The 22778-nt window shown below is 37.6% G+C and overlaps 1 protein-coding gene across 11 annotated transcripts in view; it reads left to right on the forward strand.

Annotated features, from left to right (window-relative positions):
• The window catches only part of GAS2 (growth arrest specific 2), a 159753-nt gene that overhangs the window by 115797 nt on the left and 21178 nt on the right, over window positions 1–22778 (forward strand). For 10 of the 11 annotated variants that reach the window (XM_059931277.1, XM_059931279.1, XM_059931280.1 and 7 more), the window contains one exon: window positions 6298–6351. The exons of the other annotated variant lie outside the window; for it this stretch is intronic. In XM_059931277.1, coding sequence (XP_059787260.1) covers window positions 6298–6351 — 54 coding nt within the window. The remainder of the gene's footprint in view (window positions 1–6297; window positions 6352–22778) is intronic. 11 annotated transcript variants of the gene reach the window in all.

Below are 22778 nucleotides of genomic sequence, written 5' to 3' on the forward strand. Positions count from 1 at the left end.
TATCAGGTTTCATGCTAACACTCTAAAGGGTCTGGGTATTTTTTTTCCCTTCACATTTTAAGAAATCTGACTACTTAAGAAGCCTAAAGAAAAGGCAATGAATAATTTAATTGGAAGTCAGCAAAGGGCTTTGAAATGTTATAGAGTCATTATACTAGTTCTGAATTAAATCATCGCAGATCAATGGAAAAGTCACACACATTGCTGTTGATTCTTTGTAATTTCTTCTTTACCACAAAAATTCTTCAGGGTTATATCAGTGTGGTAGAAATCAACTCACTATAACAAGCCAAGCAAGAGAGGTACCAGAGCTCTGTTGCTATAGCAACCCAACCTGGCAATGTCTTCTAGGACTTGCTCTAAGGGAAGGTCCAATGATAGTGAGTAATATTACTTTCTTTTCTGCTCTTATGACACATATTGATTTACTGTGAATAAAAAGTAGCATGGTTCAAATTGCATAACTTTCCTGGTAATGAAAAATGGGCTCTTGTGTAAAAATGCAAAGGAGTTTTAAATGAGTAGCAAGGAGTAAAACTTTCATTTATCTTAGTGGAAACATTGCACAAACAGCCATTACTCAGCAGTTGAATGTTGAAAATTCATTTGTTTTGAATAACAAGGATATAAATATTTCATCTAATTTAGCAATTTATGGGAGCAGTGATTATGGTTTCAAAACCATCTAATGGCTTATATTCATTTCTAGGAAAAAATATGGATATGTTTGCCTCTGATATATGTAAAATCTCAGAACATTTATAGTGTTCTAATCCATGATGAGAGAAACACGGCTGTTACTAGCACATGAATATTTCCAGACTGAGTACCTTTCTTTGCCCAACTGCCTCAAAACTAAACACTAATTCAGGAAAAACAAGCATATTCAAAAATTTAAATATATTCAAACTCTTTAAATTCAGATTTCTTTTTAATAATATCTTTGCTCTATTCAAGACACTCATTTCTTTGTAATTTATTCATGTTCAATAAGGCTGATCTAATAGGATATAATTTACACTTTGGTAACACATCTCTCAAAGGACTTTGCAAATGTTAATGTCTTCTTAACCTCTTCTTTCAGAGAAAGACATATATCTTGGATGAATGCAAAATAAACAAAGTGATTAACCACCGCTGTAAAAAAAAATCAGCGATGGGATGTTGCCTTTCTGACATTTATTCCTTGAGAATGAAAACCTTTAAACATAGAAAAATTTATACTAGACTTTGTCCAAGATTACACCCAACACTACATTTGACACCAAATTTGAAAGCAAGAAAAAATGCAATTTGATATCTCTTACAAGAATGGAAAGAGTAATGTATCTGGGCCATTTTCCATATTCCTATTTAAGTTAGGGAATTCACTTATTCTCTTTCCATTGAATTGTTAGGAAGTACATCAAGTGTGAAGAACAATAAATAAATGAGAGCTCAAAGCCAAAAATCCTTTTTCCCTGAGAACTTACCATTATTAGCTACTTAGCAATGAGTAGATTTTTTAAATTTTGTGTCTTCCTTTTACCTGAACTGATAAGCATTCTTATTCATCTCCAACTGAATTAGCAAGCTTTAGCATGCCTTTAAGTTGTACAATACATGTGTGACTCTATTCCACCTTGAATCATTTTCTTTTGCCAGTCCACTGCATCTGGAATAAATGGACAATTTTTTTTCACTAGCCACACATCAAAATTACTTAAACTTACAGAAGCATTGAAAAATTAAATGGTCCTATGATCTGCATTCCCAATTTCTGCATTGCTATACCCTTCCTGACACTAAGATAAGTTTGTTGCATATATATACATCTTATATAGTGGCATATGCATGTATGTGTGTGTATGTACACATGCGCGTGTGTGTAGTGAAAAAGCACAATTTAGAGAGTTGGATAAGTCCAATGGTTTGGCATTTTTTATTTTAAAAGAGATCTCAAGTTGATTTTTCTGTGCCAGAGATTTGAATTCCTTATCAAGAAGTTTGTGAGAAAACTTAATCTTTTATTTTGTCTACATTTCTTTACATATACGATTTAACACTCATGGATTGTTTTCTGTGTGTCAGGTGCTTTTCTAAGTACTTTCCTTGGATTCTTTTATTTAGCCCTCACAACTCTTTGAGATAGGTGCAATTATTATCTCCATTTTAACAATAAGGAAACCAGTATTAGGAAGTTAATTACTTGCCAAACGTCACGCAGCTGTAGGAGTCAAAACCTTTCTTTGAATTCAATATATCTGATTTCAGAGCCCATGATTTTAACTATATGCTATTCATTCTATTTCAGACTATCTAGTCATTTGGCATGTGGTGTTGTGAGTATTGCTGTTCAACGTTTCAACATCCACTAATGATTGACCTGTACTTAATGTGCAGCTCCTAATTTGCTTATTCCTTTGCTGATGTGGTTTGATAAAACATGGAATTTAATAGCCAGTCCCTGTTAGAGAGACAGAAGAGAGTACCATGGAAACAGTCTTATAAAACAATAACAAACCCCCCCCCCCCAAAAAATTCAGAAAAACCAGGATGGCTTTCACATTGTTCAACATAGTTATTGATTTTTTTTTCATATATTGACCATACTTGAGAAGTCTTCCCAAAGCAACAGTTTATTTGATGAATGAACAAACTAAGGAATATTCTCAATTTACTGCAATTATATATTTCCATTTCCAGTTTGCTTTTATGTTATTAAGATTAAATCCCCTTACTCTGATTATATATGAAAGGATTTTCTGAACATACTATGGTGGAGTAGGTAGGTGAAATTGCCTTTTGTACCTTTTAATATTTTTATTAAAGGGTCTAAATTAGACTTATGACAAAGTGTGAACTGAAAATTTTTGGCATGGCAGTTAATGCTTTTGAAGCAAGTTCCCTAAAAATAAGTTTTGAGTAATTTTTAAATAACATTTTTTCCTTATCATGTTACTTGATGGAAGCTAGAGTATTTCTTACTTTTATATGTTTTGTAAAGTACACTTACTTATACATTATGTCATTTTTTTATCACTACTCTTTGAAAAAATCAGTGTGATTGTTAATCTACATATCTTATTGATGAGGAAACTGCAGATAATAGAGATTTAACAACTTTCCCAAGGTAATCCAGCTAGTAAGTGGTTGATCCAGGATTAAATCATATTATAATTTTTATATACTAAATTCCATATATTTAAAATGTCACACAATAAAATTTCCCTTTGAAGTTTTAATTTTTTTTTAATTTTAGCATAAATGAAAACCCTTTGTTGTTCCTTATGGTTTTGATTTAAGAATCATTTGCCTTGTGTTACATTATAATATGAAATTGTAAAGTTTATAAGATTTTTATTTCTTCCTTTTGTAGTCTTCCCAACAAGAACATTTCTTGGTTTACATGTTCTATGCTGGTATAAATGTGAATGATTTTTTAATGATTTTTTGCAAAAGGGAAAGAAATGGAACAATTATACACAAAGGGTGTTGTGTTCTTGAATTATTGATGAGTCTTCTAGCAGCCAGAGAACAAACCTGTGAAATGTCTGTCATTATAAATTGTATGTAATCCTTCCAAGGGCTCAAGTTGCATAAACAAGATGCAGCCAGATTCATTAAGAAACATACTTTGCAACTGTGGCCATCTTGAGTTTGTACCGAATGTAGTCAAGCATGGTAGCAATTTTGTCATTACAACATTGACTATAATAAATTAGAGCTCATTTATTTAGTGGTATCTTTTTCATAAAATCAATGAGTTAAATTTCTGAAGACTTGGTCATGTTAGACCTTGCCTTGTCTTTCTCTTCTAATACTTGACATTTTGAATTTCAGTTCCTCAGTAAAAACATGGAATCTTGGTTCTGGACCCAGCAGGTGCCTTCATCACCTAACTGCCAAGACTTTTATTTCAGGAATCTTACTGATTCACGTCAACTTTTCATTCACTGGAATGGTGTGTTCCGCTTTTATTAGTATTAACATTTTCATTTGAAACTTGGTTGTATGTTGTTTAGGATATATTCTGCCATTTCCTGCCATCTTGTTAGAAGCATACTAAGATCTTGAGGAAATCTTTGTGTAGATTTTGGGAAGAACAAGGTATAAGAATTTGGGTTTAATACTGGCCTTAGGATATATACTCAATAGGATATATACTCAATTTGCTTTACTATAATGAAAATCCTGATGTTACCAAAAAAATTTTTAATCACGGTGAGTTATTTAGAGATACTTGCCCTGTTTCTCTAAAAAGAACATCAGCAAGAAATCACTATATTATATGACTCTTCTCCTAGCTGCAGCTTTCTCTTATATTCATTTCCTTTTACATACTAGCTTCTCTTGCCAACTTCTAATTCTCCTGCACTATACTCACAACTTGTTCTTCCAAAGCTCTTGGCTATTATGGAGAAATGCCTTCTCTCTAGTCCAGAGGTTTTATAACCTAGCTTGTAATACAGCTACATTTTAGGGCACTATAAACTCCATGGAAAAATTATAATTATTTGAGCTATCACCATGTAAAGGGCTTTCTCATTCTCTCTCTTTTTTTAAACTAACTCTATAATTTTTGGGGTTCATTTTCACAGAAACTGACACCTTAGTTAAGAGTCTTTAACTTTTACTCTAAACATGGTCACTTGTTGTATTTTTCTTGAAATCCAGCCTCATAGAACATGTGGGGCAGAGATGCTTGGATAGTCTCTCTGGGGCCTCATTTGAAGGCAGGTAAAGGGCAGACCTGGGATTTCAAATTCTCTTCTAACTTTGGCATTAGGCATAACGTCTCCAAGGATCCCATTCCCAAACTGCAGCACCCAGACAAATAGTCACACATTAATTTGTCATCATCCACCAGTGTGTTAGCCATGATAATGTGACCCGATCTAGGACTCTTCTTTAGATAATCATGGTCTTTTGAAGTCCTGGGCTAATAGAAAAATTATGGAAAGTCATATGGCACACAGAACCTTAGGAGTTTTATGAGCCTGTCTACCTAAAGCTAAGGTAGGCTTCAGCCTTGCACAGAGAGGCACTTTGGACCAAAATGTATATGTCAAAAAATCCCTCTCCCATGGTGATGTTTAGAAAATGTCTTTCCACCTTCTTCTAAGTTCCCTAACAATCTACAACAAACATGACAAGGAGCCAAAATGTTCTCAGAAGCCAAGAGAGGAGTGTATCTCATATCTGACCTTGGATAGCTCATCTATCTCCTGTATTTACTCAACATCTTATAACAAAAAGAAATCCTCCAATGAGCACTGAAAGAATTCCAAAGAAGCCTGGGTTTTTAAACTGACATCTTGGCACCAAGGATTGAGTAAGGTCTTTCTTCACGTACAGCATTCATAGATCTGGTGGATAACACAATTATATATATCAGCTAGAGGAAAGGTAAAGATGAAATATTCTAAGGATAAAATGGAAGATAGCCTTGAATAATAAGTTACAGCCATAATACTATCTAATCATGGGAAGGGAAATGAATGTTTCCCAAGGATAACTTTACTTTGGAACCCTGACGCTTAAGCTGAGAATCTGGGACATGTCCCTCAATTCTGACTGAAGGACTTTCAACCAATGACTTTTCAGATAAACTAGGCATCTCGCTGTGAGTATGTGACCATCGTGAGATTAGAACACTGCATAAATACCTTTTTAATTACAACAGAAGGAAGTGGTAGTGTACCCACGTGCCACAATTTTCTGAGTGTAAATACAATGGTAAGGTCTTGAATAAAAGCAATAGGCCAAGTAAGTGGGGAAGTAAGATCAAGATGGCAGGATATTCCCCTAAAACAGGAAGTTTCATACAGAAAATAAACACTTCATTTACTTAACAATTTTCTCTACAGTTTCATGAAACATTCTCTAGAGCCTGGTATATTTCACTTGTGGAATCGAGACACAGACTTGATGTCTATTTTTGGGGAAAAATTATTTCCTTACATGGATCTCTTATTGTTATAGTAAGAACTCAGAAAGGAACAAGAGACCAAAGGACCCCAGAAAATGGATAGTTCTAAACATTTGTGTTTTAAAATGTGAATGACTAACACAGTCTACAATTCTCAGACTACGTATGCTTTAGTTATCACTTAATGTAGATAATTAGGCAATAAAATTTCCCTTGACTATAGGATATGAAGAAATATAGGAATAGTCATTATAACTTGAAAGTAAAGGTTTTCTTTAACCTCATCACAAAAGATCACAGTTTGCATTTTCAGGTAACGTTCGTGTTCCTTTCTGCAGTGGAGATGGAGAACATTTTATGAACTTCATATCTTCTTGTTTCAGTAGGGTCTTCATGGTTGTGACTATATCTCCACAGCCAAAGCAAAGCAGACGTTTAAGGTAATTACTTAGATAATTTAAGTAATGATTTAGTAATTTAAAAACTTAGGGGAAAACCTCTCCACTTTGCTTTCACTGTGGAGCCTTGGCCTCCCATCAAATGAGGGAAGTTGGGCATCCAAAAGTGAATCTTTTACCAGTTTTTTATTCCTTTTTTTTTTTTTTTTTTTGGTGAGGTATTAAAATGCTGCTTCTCCTTTGGTGTTCCCATAGCAGTTTGTAAAAATGGCAATCTGGAGCTTATTGTGGATAGGTGGCAGGAGGTAACCTAGTAATTTTTGTCTTTTCTTAGTGTAATTCCCATACTCCAGTGTATTCCTTCATTGTTCCTATTATTTGAAAGTATAAACCTGGGTTTAGCTTCTGTATGCAATATCATTTTAGCCTTTGCTTTAAAATATTTAAAATAATACACTTGTGGAATAAAAATGAAATACCATATAATTTCAGAATATTTAATGCTGAAATTATAATTTCATTCTACTCCCATAGCACAAATTGCCCTGTGCGGTTTAACACATGGAACCCCATGGACCTTTGCCAAATTTCTGCTCCTGACACCATATCTAACCTCCAGATATATCAGTAGTGCTTTAAGTAACACGTGTGATTTATTACTTTAGTATAAGAAAAGTTACAGGGGATAGGAATGGGATAGGACTTGAATTTGAGGCCCTGAGGTTTCCAGTGTAGACAGAAATATTAGCTCATTTTTAGTTTTTAAGTATTAATAATTATGATCTAGAAAGAATAGCTTACTTGAGTAAGTCTTATCTATTTCACATAAACAAATAACTGTTAGAAAAGATCCATTTTGTCAATTCTTCTTTAAACAGGATGAATATATCTTGAAACTACTTTATGATAACTAGTTTAGATTTCAGAAAAAGTGTTGTTGAATGCATCTACTTATCCGTAATTTATTTCTGCACTCATTCACCAACTGCACGAGCATGAGACATGTGCAAAAAACTTTTAGAAATCTCAAGGATATAGTTCCTCTGTAAGCTGTGTTTCTTTATAAAGATCATGCTTAATTATATAAATAATTGGTCACACACTACTGATAATTCTGACAATGAAGTATAACTTAACCGGTTATCCACATTAATAATTGACAAGCAGGAGAAGGAGATGAGTTCCCTTAGAACCACTTCTAAAATCTCCTCAATGAACCTGAAAATGTTATAGAACATCAGAGCACATGACTGTGTCGGGTGGCAGAAAAACACCACACAGAACTTTCCTTGGACCTGTTGAAAGTCGTTGCATAATGACTTGTGAAGCAACTTACTGCTAAATGAATGTGAAACCTAAATCCGTTGCTCTGATCTGACTACGACAGCCTTGACCCCCATCTATCACCAAAATTGACTGAACCACTCTTCCTAGCTGGGTGTGAAGTTTCCCTTTTGACTTTTCAGATGTCACTTGGTTAAAGAGGAAGATGTTGCCTGACAGGTTTTCTTTGTTCAAAGAACATGAATGTCTGTGTTCTTTTCACGACTTAAAATTGCCACACCTCTCTTTGCTTTTCTCTTTTTTAAAGAATTTTTCGTAAATGTCTTTTAAAAGGGCATGAGTATTGAACTAGAAAGTCAGGAATGTAGTTATCTGATAACCCTCATCACAGTGCTTCACATTTTAGGGTGAATCTCTATAGAACATATTTGAAGTTGGTATGATTTCAGTAGGCGTCGTGGATTTTATAGGGGAGGTTTGCAATGGAGCTGGCAGGCTAGTTCTTTGGCGGGCAGTTAACGTCCCTTTGGGAAGGCTAAAAACAGTGCAGAATTCTCTTCTCTCCTTTTCTTTACCTTCCCTCTTTCCCCTAAGAAGATGAGTAGAGGAAGAGAGCATACTTTGCTAAGTTTTGGGGGTGGGATCCCCATTCTGGTCTCTTGTTTTTCTTTCAAATACAGACATAGAATGACAACAGGGACATTGTCTTAATTGAAGTGAAATGCACTAAAATCAAGCTCAAGACTTGCTTCCTGGAGGCATTTCTCAGAGACCCTATAATGCCCAAAGCAAGAGTTTGGAGCTGAGCTTTATCATTGGGTGGGTACAGCCCCTCTTGGGAGTTACCTCTCCTTTCACCCGTGAACACAGGAGGTTCTGGAAGAACAGTAAGAGCGTCCTAGGCTGTGACGAGCACAGTTTAGAAAGCTTTGCTGTACGTTGGACCTGCAGGCTGAAATAGCTAGAGGCCAGCTGAGGCCAAGCCCCTAGTCCTTCCTCCTCCTGGGGCTGCAGTCTGCTGCTTGCTGTTCCACTTTGCTCTCACACTATTCCCTGCAGGGATCTCAGCCCTGTGGCCCCTCCAACTTTTGCCAGGGAGGCTTGCCAAACTATCTTCATTCCCGAGTCTCATCACCCAGTTCTGTTCCCAGTTTTCATTTCTCCCTGCCTCATTCAAACCCCTTTCCACAGGTGGGACTTATGCTCTCGTCATCTTTGCTCCTTATACCCAATGCCACACCTCAACCTTAGTTTCGGAAATCTACACCAGCTTCGGATCTGGCCAGGTCTGTATAGGCCTAGAGTTGGGTGCCTGCTTTGGGACTTGTTTGGTTCTCTCTGAAGCAAGATTACCTCTTCTGCCTACTGTTGTTGGCACTTCTGAGATCAATTTCCTTCACTCCCAAGATACCGCTTTTTCACCCTCTACCCACAGCAGGTTATAAAAAAGGTGGCAAGCATCATTTTAACCACTTAGATTACAGCAATGTCCACATAACCAGAGGCTAGTGCGGGAGCTGTTGATGTACTTAAAATGCCTCCACCCGGTGTTTGCTGCCCAGACATGCCCAGTTAAAAACATCAACACTCCATTTTTATTTTACATGCAACTTCCTATTGTTATCTGCAAGCCTATTTACTCTGTTACAAGTTTGTCTCCAGAATAACAGGTGTTTTCTCATATTACTAGGCATTGGAACTTTTTATTACAGGTGGCTTGCCTTCATCCATGTTCTGTCTTTGATTTCCTTAAAGTGAAGGGCTTTCAAAACAAGTCTTATGTCCTTGATTAGAATACATTTAGTGTGTCATTTTAAACAGAGCACTTTTCCGTATTTTAATAGAATAATTCCTGTGGTTTTGGTTTTTTTTTAATAACAAAGCATTTAAAGATTTATCCAAGAGATGCATGGTTAAATTGCTTGGGAGAGCTGGGAGAGTACTTAAAGGTGTACTTAGTACATTGATTTGAAGAATTTAGATCATGTTGGGGGAGACATCACAGTTAAGTTAGAGCTCTACCTTTCATTAATCTTTCAGGTAAAACATTTTGGGGGGTTAGATTTGGGGGTGGAATTCCAAATAAAGTGTTACCTATCATAGGGTTTTTCTATTAATGTGGACTTCAGGAATCAGAAAGAGCTATCAGGAGAAAGAATAGACTGAAATGAGACTCAAATAATAGTCTAGGTTAGCCGAAAAAGAGTAGAAAAGAGAGTGTTTCAATCAGAATCAGAAAGGAAACAGCATGCACAAAGGCTCAGAAGCGCCAGAGAAAAAAGGATAGGGAAAAAGATAGAAAGGGAGGAATGGGAGCCAGAGATAGAATGAGACATTATCAAAACTCTTTGAAGTGCAGCCTTCAGAGCAGAGGGCGAGGGAGGGAGGGGGTGAAGAGAGGCTTGTAGCAAAGGGGAGACAGGCAGGCAGACACAGAGCCAACTCTTGAACCACCTGTATTATGAGAGCTTTAGCTCCTGAAGGCAGTGTGGAGATAAGAATTTTTTGAAGGGGAGAGATGTGAGTAGACTACATTTTAAATTGCTAAGGCTATAGTGTGGAGAATGGATTGAAATGATGTAAAATTGGAGGAATACCATCCACCCATGTTGCCTTGAAGAGTGTATGGGTCATGACAGGGGCAGTTCAACCTGGAGACCTATCTGATAAAACTTCCAGATATAATACATATTATGATCTACTGGGCAAGGCTCTCTATCTTGGTGTATAGGTTATTTAACGTTGAGACACTGTTACGTTCATCTTTGTCCCTTAAACAGAATATCGAAAAATCGACATGTTGGTGTTGGCTTGTTCTGACACATCTGCCTGGCATAGAGGAATTGGCTGGGTTTCAATAGGTCAGAGTTTCCACTTGTTAATAAGGAGTTTCTTTGGTGAGAATGTTACGTAGAATAAAATTGTAAGTTACTCCTAGAAACTAGAAGAGAATGATGGGAAGTGGTGTTTTTATATTTTACAACTGTTTGTGTGTGTGTGTGTGTGTGTGTTTCTTAAAACCTCTGGGTGATATCAATTGACAAGAGTCAAATAAATTAATTAAAAGGCACAGGCTGGTGCTCCTATCAACAAGTTTTTAGAAATGTGTTACCCTAAACTCTTATTCTCCAAATGTTACCCAGATTCTCAGCTCCAGGCCTGCCTGGTGATTTAGCACATGTTTTGTTTAGCATAGCAGGGCTATATAAAATACAGTGCTCTGCTCCCAGTAAGCCCAGCAGTGAGGCCAAGACATTTTCTATAAAACTGTTTCTTGGGCCAAGAATCCTCCCCAGAGTATTCTTTGGCCAGTTACAAATTTCTTTACATGAGTTCATTACATATATACCCAGAAAGCAGTGATTCCAGATGTGCAGCTGAGTTCAGAGCTTTGGGTCCATGTTAACACAATTTACACTCCTCCTGTTAAGTCCCCAAGAGTGGTCAGCAACAGGAATGAAGCATCTATTATGTCCCAGGTACAAATGTCATGGACAAAGCAGTAAACAAAAATGTCTCTTTTCAAGTTCTGAGAGTGAGGAGACAGACAAGAAATTCATAGGCCAAGGGTAAGATAGAAAAAAGCCAGATATAAATATTTTAGGCTTTGTGGGCCATATGGTTTCTGTCACAACTACTCAACCCTGTTGTGTTAGCACAAGTGCAGCCTTAGGCAATATGTAATGAGTAAGCATGACTATGTTCCAATAAAGTTTTATTTATAAAAGTAGAATGAGGGTCATATTTGTTTTATGGGCTATATTTTGGCGACCCCTGACATAGGTCAATAAATAAATTAGCTGTTCTCATGTACTAGTAAGAAATGGAACAGAATAGGATAATGTGGAAGAGAGATATTGGGTGTAGCTGCTTTGGCTACAGTGGATGGAAGACCTCTTTGTGATTGCGTTAAATCAATGTCCAAGTGATTAAAGAGCAAGTTGTCAATATCATCTACTTTTCTTTCTCTTAAAAACATACGTGAAGGTATTAAAGTTAAATTGCAGATTACATATTTATAGGAAGTAGAGACCATATAGAGCAGGCTGACATGTGCATGGACTCAAAAATAACTGCACTGTTGTTGAAGAGAGTTTCAGGTATCTTCCTGTAATGCCCCAGCCTTCATTAATTCATACTTCCTTTGAATTTCCATGACATTTATTAACTGACGATACTCACATAGTATTGAGAAGAAGTGATATTGGTCAGTATGTCTTTTGTACATGCTGCCTTTTGTGTGTGCTGCCCAGAAGTGTATGGACCCTGTTTTATACTAGTTTCTATCCTGGGTACCTATTTTGGTGTCCTTACATTGTTGGCACACCATAACTGGGGGTTGTCATTTCATGAGGATCAGAAAAGTTAAAAAAAGAATGCAGCTAGAATTCCAACAAGAAATGGCTCAGATTGACAATTTGATTTCATAATGCATCAATGATGGTAAAATACTCCCTGAAGAAAAAGGAGAGGTATACTTTGAATCTTAAGCATCTCTCTGATAAGATCTGTAGGGTCAGTTGTTTTATGTGTTGTAGTTGTTAAATCCTGAGCCATAAAACAAATCAGAGAGTGTACGTTTATCAGTAATACAATGTGACATTTGGCTCACTTGGTTAAAGCATGTGGAGTAATCTGTTAGACAAGAGGCAGGCATTACTTCTTGTGTGTAAGGAGATGAATAGGAATCATGGCCTCATATCTCAAAGACCCAGTTGGAAAGGGACCCGAGGTTTAATCATACAGATAAAATAAAAGAAGACAAAATAAAAGCTGCCATAAGACAGAGCATGATTTCAACCACAGATTCAGTAATTCACTGGACAAAAATTTGCTGCATACCTACAATGAGCTGGGCACTGTTCTAGGTACTGATGAATTTAGAGACAGGTGGATCCATGTACATTGGAGTTATCTGGAAAACTTTCCAAGAGAAGGTGGAAATTCTCCAGTGTCTTGAGAAATAAATGTAATTTGAATGTGGCAAGGCATTTTTTGGAGAATAATAGAGTAAGTGTGGTTGAAGAATAGGAAGAACTCAAGAGATGTTTGAATAGTGAGTGGGCCAGTTTAGCTGGAGATCATGTAGAGAGTTTAAGGAGAGGATAATGTGAGAAAGGTAGGTTGGGGGCAGCTGTGAAGGGCCTTGAATGTAAGCCAAAAAATTTACATTTTAACCTGATGGCAACAGACAACAACTGGAGATGCTGATCAATAGCATGATAAAATTGAAGTTTAAGGCAATTAATCTGGGAGAGTCATATATAGAATTATAGACTGGAGCAGGAAGAAACTAAAGGCAATGCAACTAATTAGGAGGCTATTCCAATTGTTCATAGGATGTGACTATTAATTAAAATGGTGGCAGAGAGAGTAGAAAGAAAAAGGATGGACAATGTAAATAGTAGTTTGAAAGTAGATTTGATTGGATATTAATAGAATAGAGGGAAAAGGCAAAGAAGAGACTAGAATTTTGAAAATGAAGATTTTCTTAAGATACATTATTTTTTACCAAAAAATTTAAGAGAAGAAACATTGATAGCTTAAAAGAGTCCCTGGGGTCAAGTGATTCTGCCATCAACTTGCTGTATAACCTTGATCAAGCTATTTAAAATCTTTGTGAGTTATCTGTAATGAGAATTATGATAATATTCATTTTAAAGGACTGACCATTGTTTCACTCATTCACCAGATACTCTACAAATTCTTTTCTAGCTCCTGAAAATAGAGTAGTGAGTAAGGCAAGGTCACTGCCTTGAAGGAGTATACTTTCTAGAAGAGACAGATACATTTTAAGTAAGCACATATAACAAGGCAATTTGGGGTTTGGTAAATGTTAGAAGGAAACATGTGATGTAACATAAAGCAGGAGGGGTTATTTTAGGAAAAGCTCTAAGGGATGGCCTCTCCTAGGTGGTGATATCGGAAGTGAGACTTAGATGTTGAGAAGGAGCCAGGCTTGAGAAATTCAGGGAAAACAGTTTAGAGGTGACAGGAGGAACAAGAGCAAAGCTTGGCTTAGTTGAGCAGCAGGGTAGCAAATTTTTTACCTTATATTTGAACAGTTCTGGGGAAATGGGGCCACTCTAGGAGCGCTATCTACAATGGTAGTGGTTGGCTGTTAGTCTGTGGGTGGACATTACAGCAGATTTAAAAGGGATACCTGCCCTCTGGTGTGCTCCATGGATCATTTTAATCCTTTTAATAGGCTTTCCCCAACTCTTCTCAGTACCATGGAGAAAAGGATGTATGCGCACATTGGTTCAGTGAAATGCATTAATATTTTCTTACGTAGGAAACAAAAAATTCTGAGAAGCCAGCTTCTGTCAAAGAAGAGAGTTCCATTTATTTATTTATTTTTGCAAATGAGAAGGACTGGAAACAGGGAAACAAACAGTGTTCTGTTGAGAGGGATGACTTGCATATTTTAGTTTGGTCTGTTCATTCTTATATAAACTAGGGCAAAACAATGATCCCATTAAGTGTTATCTTTGCTTACTTCAGTGTTTTTCCTTTTGGGGAAAAAAATCAAACACTCGAATCAGGAAATACTTTGATTGGTGTGGGTTTAAATTCTATCATCTCCCCACCCACAAGAAAATTCTGAAAAACAGGCCCTAGAATTTTGTTCTTTATGAACTGTAGTCATTTTTTTTCGTTGTTCAGTCCATTCTCATAGTTTAGAAGGTGACGGAGAGACAAAAAGGAATAGAGTGAGAAGTTTTAGATCTTGACTCCCTCTACACTTAATCTGGTGTCTCCCTTGTTCTGCTCTAACTATATTGACTTCTCCTCTTTCAACACACTATGTTGTTTCCTGCTCAAAGGCCTCTGGAAATACTGTTCCTTTTCCTGGAATGCACCTCCACTCACTGCCCATTGCCTAACATCTCATTTTTTAGTTGTCACTCCTAATGTTTCATCCTCCAACAAACCTTCCTTCCTCACATTGGACCCCTGATAGATTAGGTTTCTCTGTTAAGAGGTACTGATCCTAAGCGCCCTATAACTTCTTCTTCTTTCACTATTAAGGATCTTAGGGGTGTGCCTTGTGTTGGGGTTGCTCACTGATTCTCTCAGTACACATACTCTCCAGTACTTGGTCTTGCATATGAAAGTTGCCTAATAAATATTTGTCAAATGTATGGCACTAAAATAAACAAATATTAAGGCATAACACAGGATTTTTGAAAGTTGAGGGACTCTGGAAACAAAGCTGTGGAAAAGTAACATCATAAGTTGGCTGTGAGTGACAGAAACAAGCAAAACATCAGTGACTTAAAGAATATAGATGTTTATTTCTCCATCATGAAAGTCCAGCGCTGGTTTGATGACTCTGCACCTCAAAGTTCTCAGAGACTCAGTTGCTCCAGCTCAACACTCTGCCATCGCTAGTGGTGGGTCTCAGACACATGGTCCAGGGTGGCTCTGTGTCCCAGGCAGAAACATGGAGGGAAGGATGAAGAAGGAACACTTAAGGAAAGTTCCTGATTCACTTGATTGTTCTGCTTACATCTCGTTGGCTATAACTTAGATATGTGGCCGTATCTACCTGCATGGGAGACTAGGAAAGTAGCCTTTATTCTAGTCAGCTGTGTGCCCAACTAAGACTTCTACTGCTCTGGAGGAAAATAAGAGGGTCTAGGGATCCACCATGTCTTTCCCAGGAGGTCAGGGTACACATCACAGAGATCAGGCATATCTGAATGACCACTTAGCAGATCATCCTGTGCCCTTGGATTTAAGGCTTTGATTCTACAATTTGCAACAAAAATTAAAGGCATAAGAGTTACTTATTACTGATACTAAAATGATCTGTTCTTTCGAGTAGTGGTTTTTGTTTTTGCTTTGTTATTTTGGGGGAATCCATACAGGAGACTAACGATGAGGATGGTTGTAATAAGGAATAGCATGCTTTTCTCATGAAATGTATTGACTTGTAAGCAGTCTGATTCTAACTTAAAGTCAAAATTAAATTCAATCAGCCTTAGAAGTCTTTAACTTTCAATAAGTATGGTAAAGGAGAGTAAGTGTGATTTAGAAATCACAAAAGGAAAAAATAGTCACAGCATCTTATATTTATTTAATGCTTGACTATTTACCAAGCACTTTGAATTAAGGGCATTTGACCTTATAACAAACAGCCTCCAAGGCTAGTGAGATTTATAGATGAGAACCTGAGAAATTAACAGACCAGAGTCGGACAATTTATAAGTGATGGAGTTGAGATGGAACCATGTTCATGTGATGTTAAGTTCAATTTCTTCTTCCTGTCCCCCAAAGCATGTCAAAACCTGGTGAGTGAGCATGTGGAAGTATGGATAAGGAAAGATGCATCTCCTAAATGCCTTGTTGGTAAAGCCTGCAATAGAAGAGGAGAACATTACAATATTTATATGGGTAGCCGATATTCTTTAATCCTACTTCTTAAAGAAGTTTCATATGGAATCTTCCATGGCCAGGGCTTTTAAGTACTTAATTACTGCAGCAAGCAGTGCACAGTGGCAGGGCATACTGTCCTTTGACAAACAAGGGACAGCACACACACACACACACACACACACACACACACACACACTAAAGACATGCTGTGCTCTACACTCTGGTTTCACTAAGCAACCAAGAGCTGATTTCTTTGTATTCTGACTTATTCTCTGAGCTAGGGAGGTCTTGCACAAGGCCTTTCAGAGCTAGACTTTATGGAGAGCCATATGAAATGAAATTCAAGGGTATTATGGCTGTTCTCACAGGATATCTATTTCCCAACACGTTTCCCTGCCTCTGCTGTTGTAGCAGGTCATGTCTGAGTGCAGCTGCCACTGGCCTGATTCAGAATTTTTCACTCACACCTTTAATTAAAATTTCTAGCAAGCCCCATCTATCATTTCTCTTTTGTAATTTTTCTCCCTCAGAGGGAAAAGCTCTTGCGGATTTATAGTGCTTTTGTTGCTACAGGAAGAGATTTGTAACCCTTTAGCAACTCATAGATTTTCATTGGTAACCTTAATGGAAATCAGATCACAATTGCTGGTCTGTGCTTTTAGCCAAAAATGTGTGAGTAAACTCCTTGAGGTTTATAATTTAATTCAGTGTAATACAAAGTCCAAAAGTGTAAAATCAGCAGGAATTATTTTTAATATTTTGTAACAAAGTAGTTCTCAACTTGAGATATCTAGATTCCCTGTGTCTTGTACTTACAGAAATGGGGGTTCATAGGCTAATTTTAGTATCTCTAAAAGCAAAATGGAACTTGTACCTTCACCAAAGGCAAGGGTGCATGAGCTCACCAAAACATTAGGCTTTAGGTCAAATCAGTATAATAATCGTTTCTTTATACTAATCAATGGATGTTCTACATAGCATTTTTGTTTGTTTTTGATTAGTTAAAACGGGGACTAAGTTATTTCTTAATGAATAATTTTTGCAGACAAATTCTCTCAGCATGATATGTAAAAAGAATGCAGATTCTAGAATAAAATATAAGATGGAGACCTGATACTGTTTGGTCACTTTGAGCGAGTCATGCAACTACTGTGAGAATGAATTTTCTCAACTATACAAAGGGGATTAGTGATATCTATGACAGAGTCATTGTGGGAGCTAGAGAGGAAAGCTAGCCCAGCAACGGGCACATAGTAGTCACTTAATTAAAGGATGCTTATCATCACCATCATCATCCTCCTCAAAGTTATCTCATTCCATCAAAACATGGGGGTTTCAAAGAAAAATAAAGTAAATCACTTCCTTAGTTGAGAACCTATTGGGTAGCACTGTTTGAAGACCCAACAAAGATAAGACTCAGCTGATGTGGGCAAAGCCAGCTTGAGCAAGTCATGGTGTTGTTAAAGGGCTCCTGGTCACCATCTGTGAAAAGGAAAGTACTGGATGCTGATCTGTAAGGTACTTTGTAGCTTAGATAGTTTATACTCCTCACCACCCAACCAAGATTTCCCCTCCCCAGCGCTGCCTTACGAGGACAGTGATTTCTTGCAAGTCTTCAGTGAGCCTAAGTTTCCTGATTTACAAAATGGATATAGAAATATGTGCCTTCTGGATCTGTTGCATATTAAGAGCCTGGCATATAGTAGAAATTGCTTGAACTGTAAGTGGCGGCTGATCACTCTAAAGGGTCCACTCAGCCCTTCTCACAACCGAGGTTTCCTAGGCTCTTCACCTTCCTGGCCATCCTCTCCGGGCACACTTGAAGCGGGCTCTATCCTTCCCCCACTATGCCTGGGAATCAGACCCCATCCTGCACACGTGTTCTCAGAAGGGGTCTAGGTCCTCTGCCTACCTTCGATCTCCACTCTCCTGTAAGGGCATTTAACCTTCACTTCTGAGACATCTCTCTTGACACTCTTTCTCAACTGGTTGTTGCCTCTAACTGTGAGGTCTGAGATCATGGGTTAGAGTCAATTGCAGACCATATTTCATCTTCTGGCCTGGCCACAGAAGGCTCCAGTAAACCTGAGACAGGCAAAAGCCTGTAGTTAAATTGCAAGGACATCCTTCCTCTTGCAGAACAAAAAGGGCGGGGGGATAGAACTCTAAAGTTCTTCTGTCACACTCTAAATGCTTCATCTTCAGAATTCTGAATGACAAGGACAGCTTGTTTGGCCTGCGAGAGTCGTGGCTGTTTTATCATCTAAACCCAACCTACTCTGTGTATCACAGACTCACACTGCACAACATCCTTGCTGATGGAAAAAAAAAAGCCAAACAACCCACACACTCAGAAAGTACATCCCTGCAGGCTGGGTGGACAAAGAAGGTCAGGGGCATAAGACATCTAGTGCCCTCCCACCCCCTCTTTTTCTATTAATCCTGGGTGGGCGGGTAGTGTGTCCTCTCTCACACACTCACTTAGTCTCTCTGATTCACTCTGACATAGTATTCTCATTGGAAACTGTTCTTCCTTGCTCCTGACACGTTCCTACTGTATCAGAGCTGCCAGATGGCAGCTGCTTAATATTTAAGAACAATATTACATACAGAACAGAACAGTATTCGTGCTGATTAAATAACTTTGCTGATGTCTTGGGAATCAGGGAATGCCCCAGTCACCTCCACAGCTGTGCCTTGACACTTTGTATGGATTACAAGGTTCTTTGGGAACTCTGCTAAGTGTGTCTCCACCTTTACTTTTGTTACTACGTTGCAACACTTGGAGTTTTTGCTCTGAGCTCTCTGCCGTTCAAAGTACTGGATATTATGCCACCTTCATTGGAAGGGTTGTTAGCTTCCTGAGTACCACTCTTCAGAATGATGTGCCTATTGGGATATAAATGACAAAACAAAGCAACAGACAAACAATTGACATAGATGGTTTTACTTTTATGTGGGAATTGGCATGATAATTCTGGAAGATATCAACATGTTAGCACATCCAGGAATTGCTTTCATGCTGATATTGACTATAAGTTATATGTAGTGATTTGAATGGATTCTGAATACAATGAGTACAACACATAGGAGTCAGACTTCCTGAAAAAGTCCTGTAGAATGACTTAGTTTTTTCATGGGGAGGTTTGGTTAAAACCCAACGGAAACCAAAACAACAGCAAAAAAAGCCCCACCCTCTCGTCTTCCCAAAGGCAAGCCACTTTTCTTGTGCCACCTCAGAATAGTTTAAAATGTTCCTAATTATATCTCATAGTTATGTTAAAACAATCACAAGCTTTTCAGACCTTCCTTCATTTCTAAATTCAGACCTGCGTTTACATCAGTTGAGTTTTAAAAAATGGGAAAAGGAGAACTTTATCTGAGCTGTCAACATCGATTGGTATTTTTTAAGCAATTGGGTAGATAGAAGTACTGGTAGAGATAACTAAGTAGCCTTGTGGTGGGGTTTTGAAGATTAACTAATAAGACCAGCAAGGGATCTCATCACTTAATAAGTCACTGTCAGTCCGTTTATCCACTTACCCACGCAGCAGAATGTTGTCACTTGTTCATTATGTGCAAGGATCTGTGTTCAATAATAGTAATTTAGAGTTAGTATTAATGATAAATCACATCTCGAGATGTATCTTGGACATTTTGCTGAAGTCCTAGAAGATAATCAGTGATGTAGGACAGAAATGATTCTAACTGTATCTACCACGAACTTCTATGAATGTTGTTGACCTTGCATGGAAATGCTGTTTATGGAAATAGACAAGAATAGGTTCCTGCCTCTGTCACTGAAGTCACAAAATTGACCACAAATGGAATAGAACACAATTGAGTGGGACATTAGCGGTGTTGGTGGGCTGCAAATTTGTGTCTCCTTCAGTGGTAAACATCACCTTCATAACCTTCTCCACAGCTATTTGTCATTTTCAGTTCTGTCTTTGAGGACTTACCAAAAAGTGAGAAAAGGCTTCTCAAACTACTCAAAATTTGACTCTCATAGTCACTACCCTATGGATTCTCAGTAATTGCTGTGTATTAGAATCACCTGGAGACCTTTAAGAAAAATACCCTTCATGAGAAATTCTGATTTAATTAGTCCAGGGTGAGCCTGGTCATCTGCATTTTAACATGCATCCTAGTAATTTCCTTCATTTTCCCATATGAATTATTTTTCCTTAATGCCATGAAATGGGCACAAGGTGTTATTACAACTGATACATTTGTAGCGCTTAACTTTGGTGAGGAAGAATAGAAATTAAGACAAGATCCCTGATCTCAAAATGCTCACAGACTTTGGGCTCTCTGAAATGTATAACATGAATCCCACTTCTGTAGTTCATTATGCTGTGTTACCCTGGCCAAGTTGTTTGATCCCTCTGATCCTTGGAAATTAAACTACAAAAGGAAAAAGGTAATACTTTCCCTGTAAGATTGTTAAAAGTATTAAGTGAGATAAAATGCTCAACAGAGAGTGACAGATATTATTGGATTCTGTTCACCAGCATTATTATTATAAATGGCATATGTATAATTTATATAATTACATACAATATATGCAATTTATGTTCATATAATATGCATAATTGTACGTCTACATACCCACATACACGCTACATATTTGTTACACAGAGAAACAAATATTCGAGAATAAAAGATTTATTCAGAAAACAAAAGCAGCTTAATAATTTTAAGTCCAATAAAAGAAATACAAGGCAATGGTGAGAAATGTTGGGGAAAAGCATGTTTACTTCTTTTGTTCCAGGAGAATTTAAACAATGCAGCACTAAATTTTTCTTCAGGGATGAACCCACGCACTTATGTGCTGCTGCCCCCTAGTGCCTAGATTCAACAACTGCAATTTTGCTACGCGTTCCTTTCGTTGACAGGTTTTTCAGGGTTGGAAAACAGCTTGGTACCTTGTTAATTATTTTGAAACAGATGTTAAATAACGTTGAGATGTGTCTGTGGGAATTTATTTGTTCCCCTTCCCTTTTCAAGTATGTAATAGTTGATAGCTTCAGGCCCAAGCAGTATGGGTTACTGGCTCCTTGCTTGTCTTGTGGCTTGTCTGCCTTTAAGGTGTCAAGGTGTATCTACAAAGTGAAATGGTGTACATTTCCTCCTCAGCTCTGCATTTTAGCAAGGCACTGCTGACCTACAAGAAAAAGGAATGTCCCCACCACTTTTCCTCTATTATCACTCTTATTATTCCTATAGGAAAGTGTTATTTTGTGAGTCTTGCATGTTATTTAATCTGATGAGAATTTTTTTTTTTTTACAGGAGTGGTTTCAATATGATTTTAATCTAACTTCATATGAACAGTCATATGATAATAGAACAAGGTTTCTCAAATTTGGCACAATTGACATAGTGAACCAGACAGTTCCTTTTTTTTTTTTTAGTGACATATTCTGATTGATTTTATTTATTTATTTTTATTTTTGGCTGCATTGGGTCTTCGTTGCTGCGCACGGGCTTCCTCTAGTTGTGGTGAGCAGGAGCTACTCCTTGTTGCGGTGCACGGGCTTCCCATTGCGGTGGCTTCTCTTGTTGCGGAGCACGGGCTCTAGATGTGCGGGCTTCAGTAGTTGTGGCTCGCGGGCTCAGTAGTTGTGGCTCGCGGGCTCTAGAGTGCAGGCTCAGTAGTTGTGGCACACGGGCTTAGTTGCTCCGCGGCATGTGAGATCTTCCCGGACCAGGGCTCGAACCCGTGTCCCCTGCCCTGACAGATGGATTCTTAACCACTGCACCACCAGAGAAGCCCCCAGACAGTTTCGTGTCGTGGGGGGCTGTCCTGTGCATTGTAGGATGTTTGGAAGCATCTGTGACCTCTGCCCACTACATGCCAGGGCAACTCCCCCTCCTAGTTGTGAAAACCAAATACGTCTCCAGAAATTGCCAAATGTCTACTGGGTTGAGAAACACGAATGTGACAGCATGTTATGGTAATTACATATGAACAGGTGATTTTTATACTTTTTAGTAAGTCTAGGGTTTGTACTAGTTGGAAACAGATTGTATGATGCCTGGTGCATTGTCAGAAAATTCAGTCAATCTATTCTTTGATTTATTCATTCACTCATTCATATTTCAAGAAAGGCAGTGTCATATATTAATAAGTGGTCTGAGTTTGAATCCAGCTCTGCCACTTACTAAATTTTGTGATTAAACAACTTGACATCTCTAGGTTCCATTTTCTTCAATTCTAAACTGGAAAGAGTAGTTATATCTACTTCATAAGATTAGTATGAAAATAAATGAGATGTTGCCTTTAAAGTCCTTAACACAGTATCTACTAATTAGTAATTGCTCAATAATTGCTGGTTATTGTTTCACATATATTTTAAGTAAATGCTTTGTGCCAGGGATGATGCCAGTCACTAGAGAGATAATGCTGGTTAATCTATTTTTCCAAAATAGATTAACGTTGTGGTGGAGAAAGAAATTAAATAAAGATTTACATAATTATTTTGATTGCTATTGTGATAGATGAAGGAGAAGAACATGGCCCTATTAGGTGTCATTTTACTGGGAATGATACTAACATGACAGAGATGCTTTTAGAGAATCAACTGCTAGTCAATAATCAATCAGCTGAAGTACAGAAAAATCCTACTTCCTGGAGCTGTGTCATGGCCCCTAGACTAAAAAACCTATACCACCTTATACACTCTGAAATTAATTAGCAGAAAAGACATATGTTTTACCTCTGAAATATGTTTTACCTATGTTTATAACTCAGTTTAATGCTGAGTTATAAAATAAGAGTTCAGAGTGAAGGTTTATTATA

This window comes from Balaenoptera ricei, chromosome 8, assembly GCF_028023285.1.
Source record: "Balaenoptera ricei isolate mBalRic1 chromosome 8, mBalRic1.hap2, whole genome shotgun sequence".
In the NCBI taxonomy this organism is placed as follows: domain Eukaryota; kingdom Metazoa; phylum Chordata; class Mammalia; order Artiodactyla; family Balaenopteridae; genus Balaenoptera; species Balaenoptera ricei.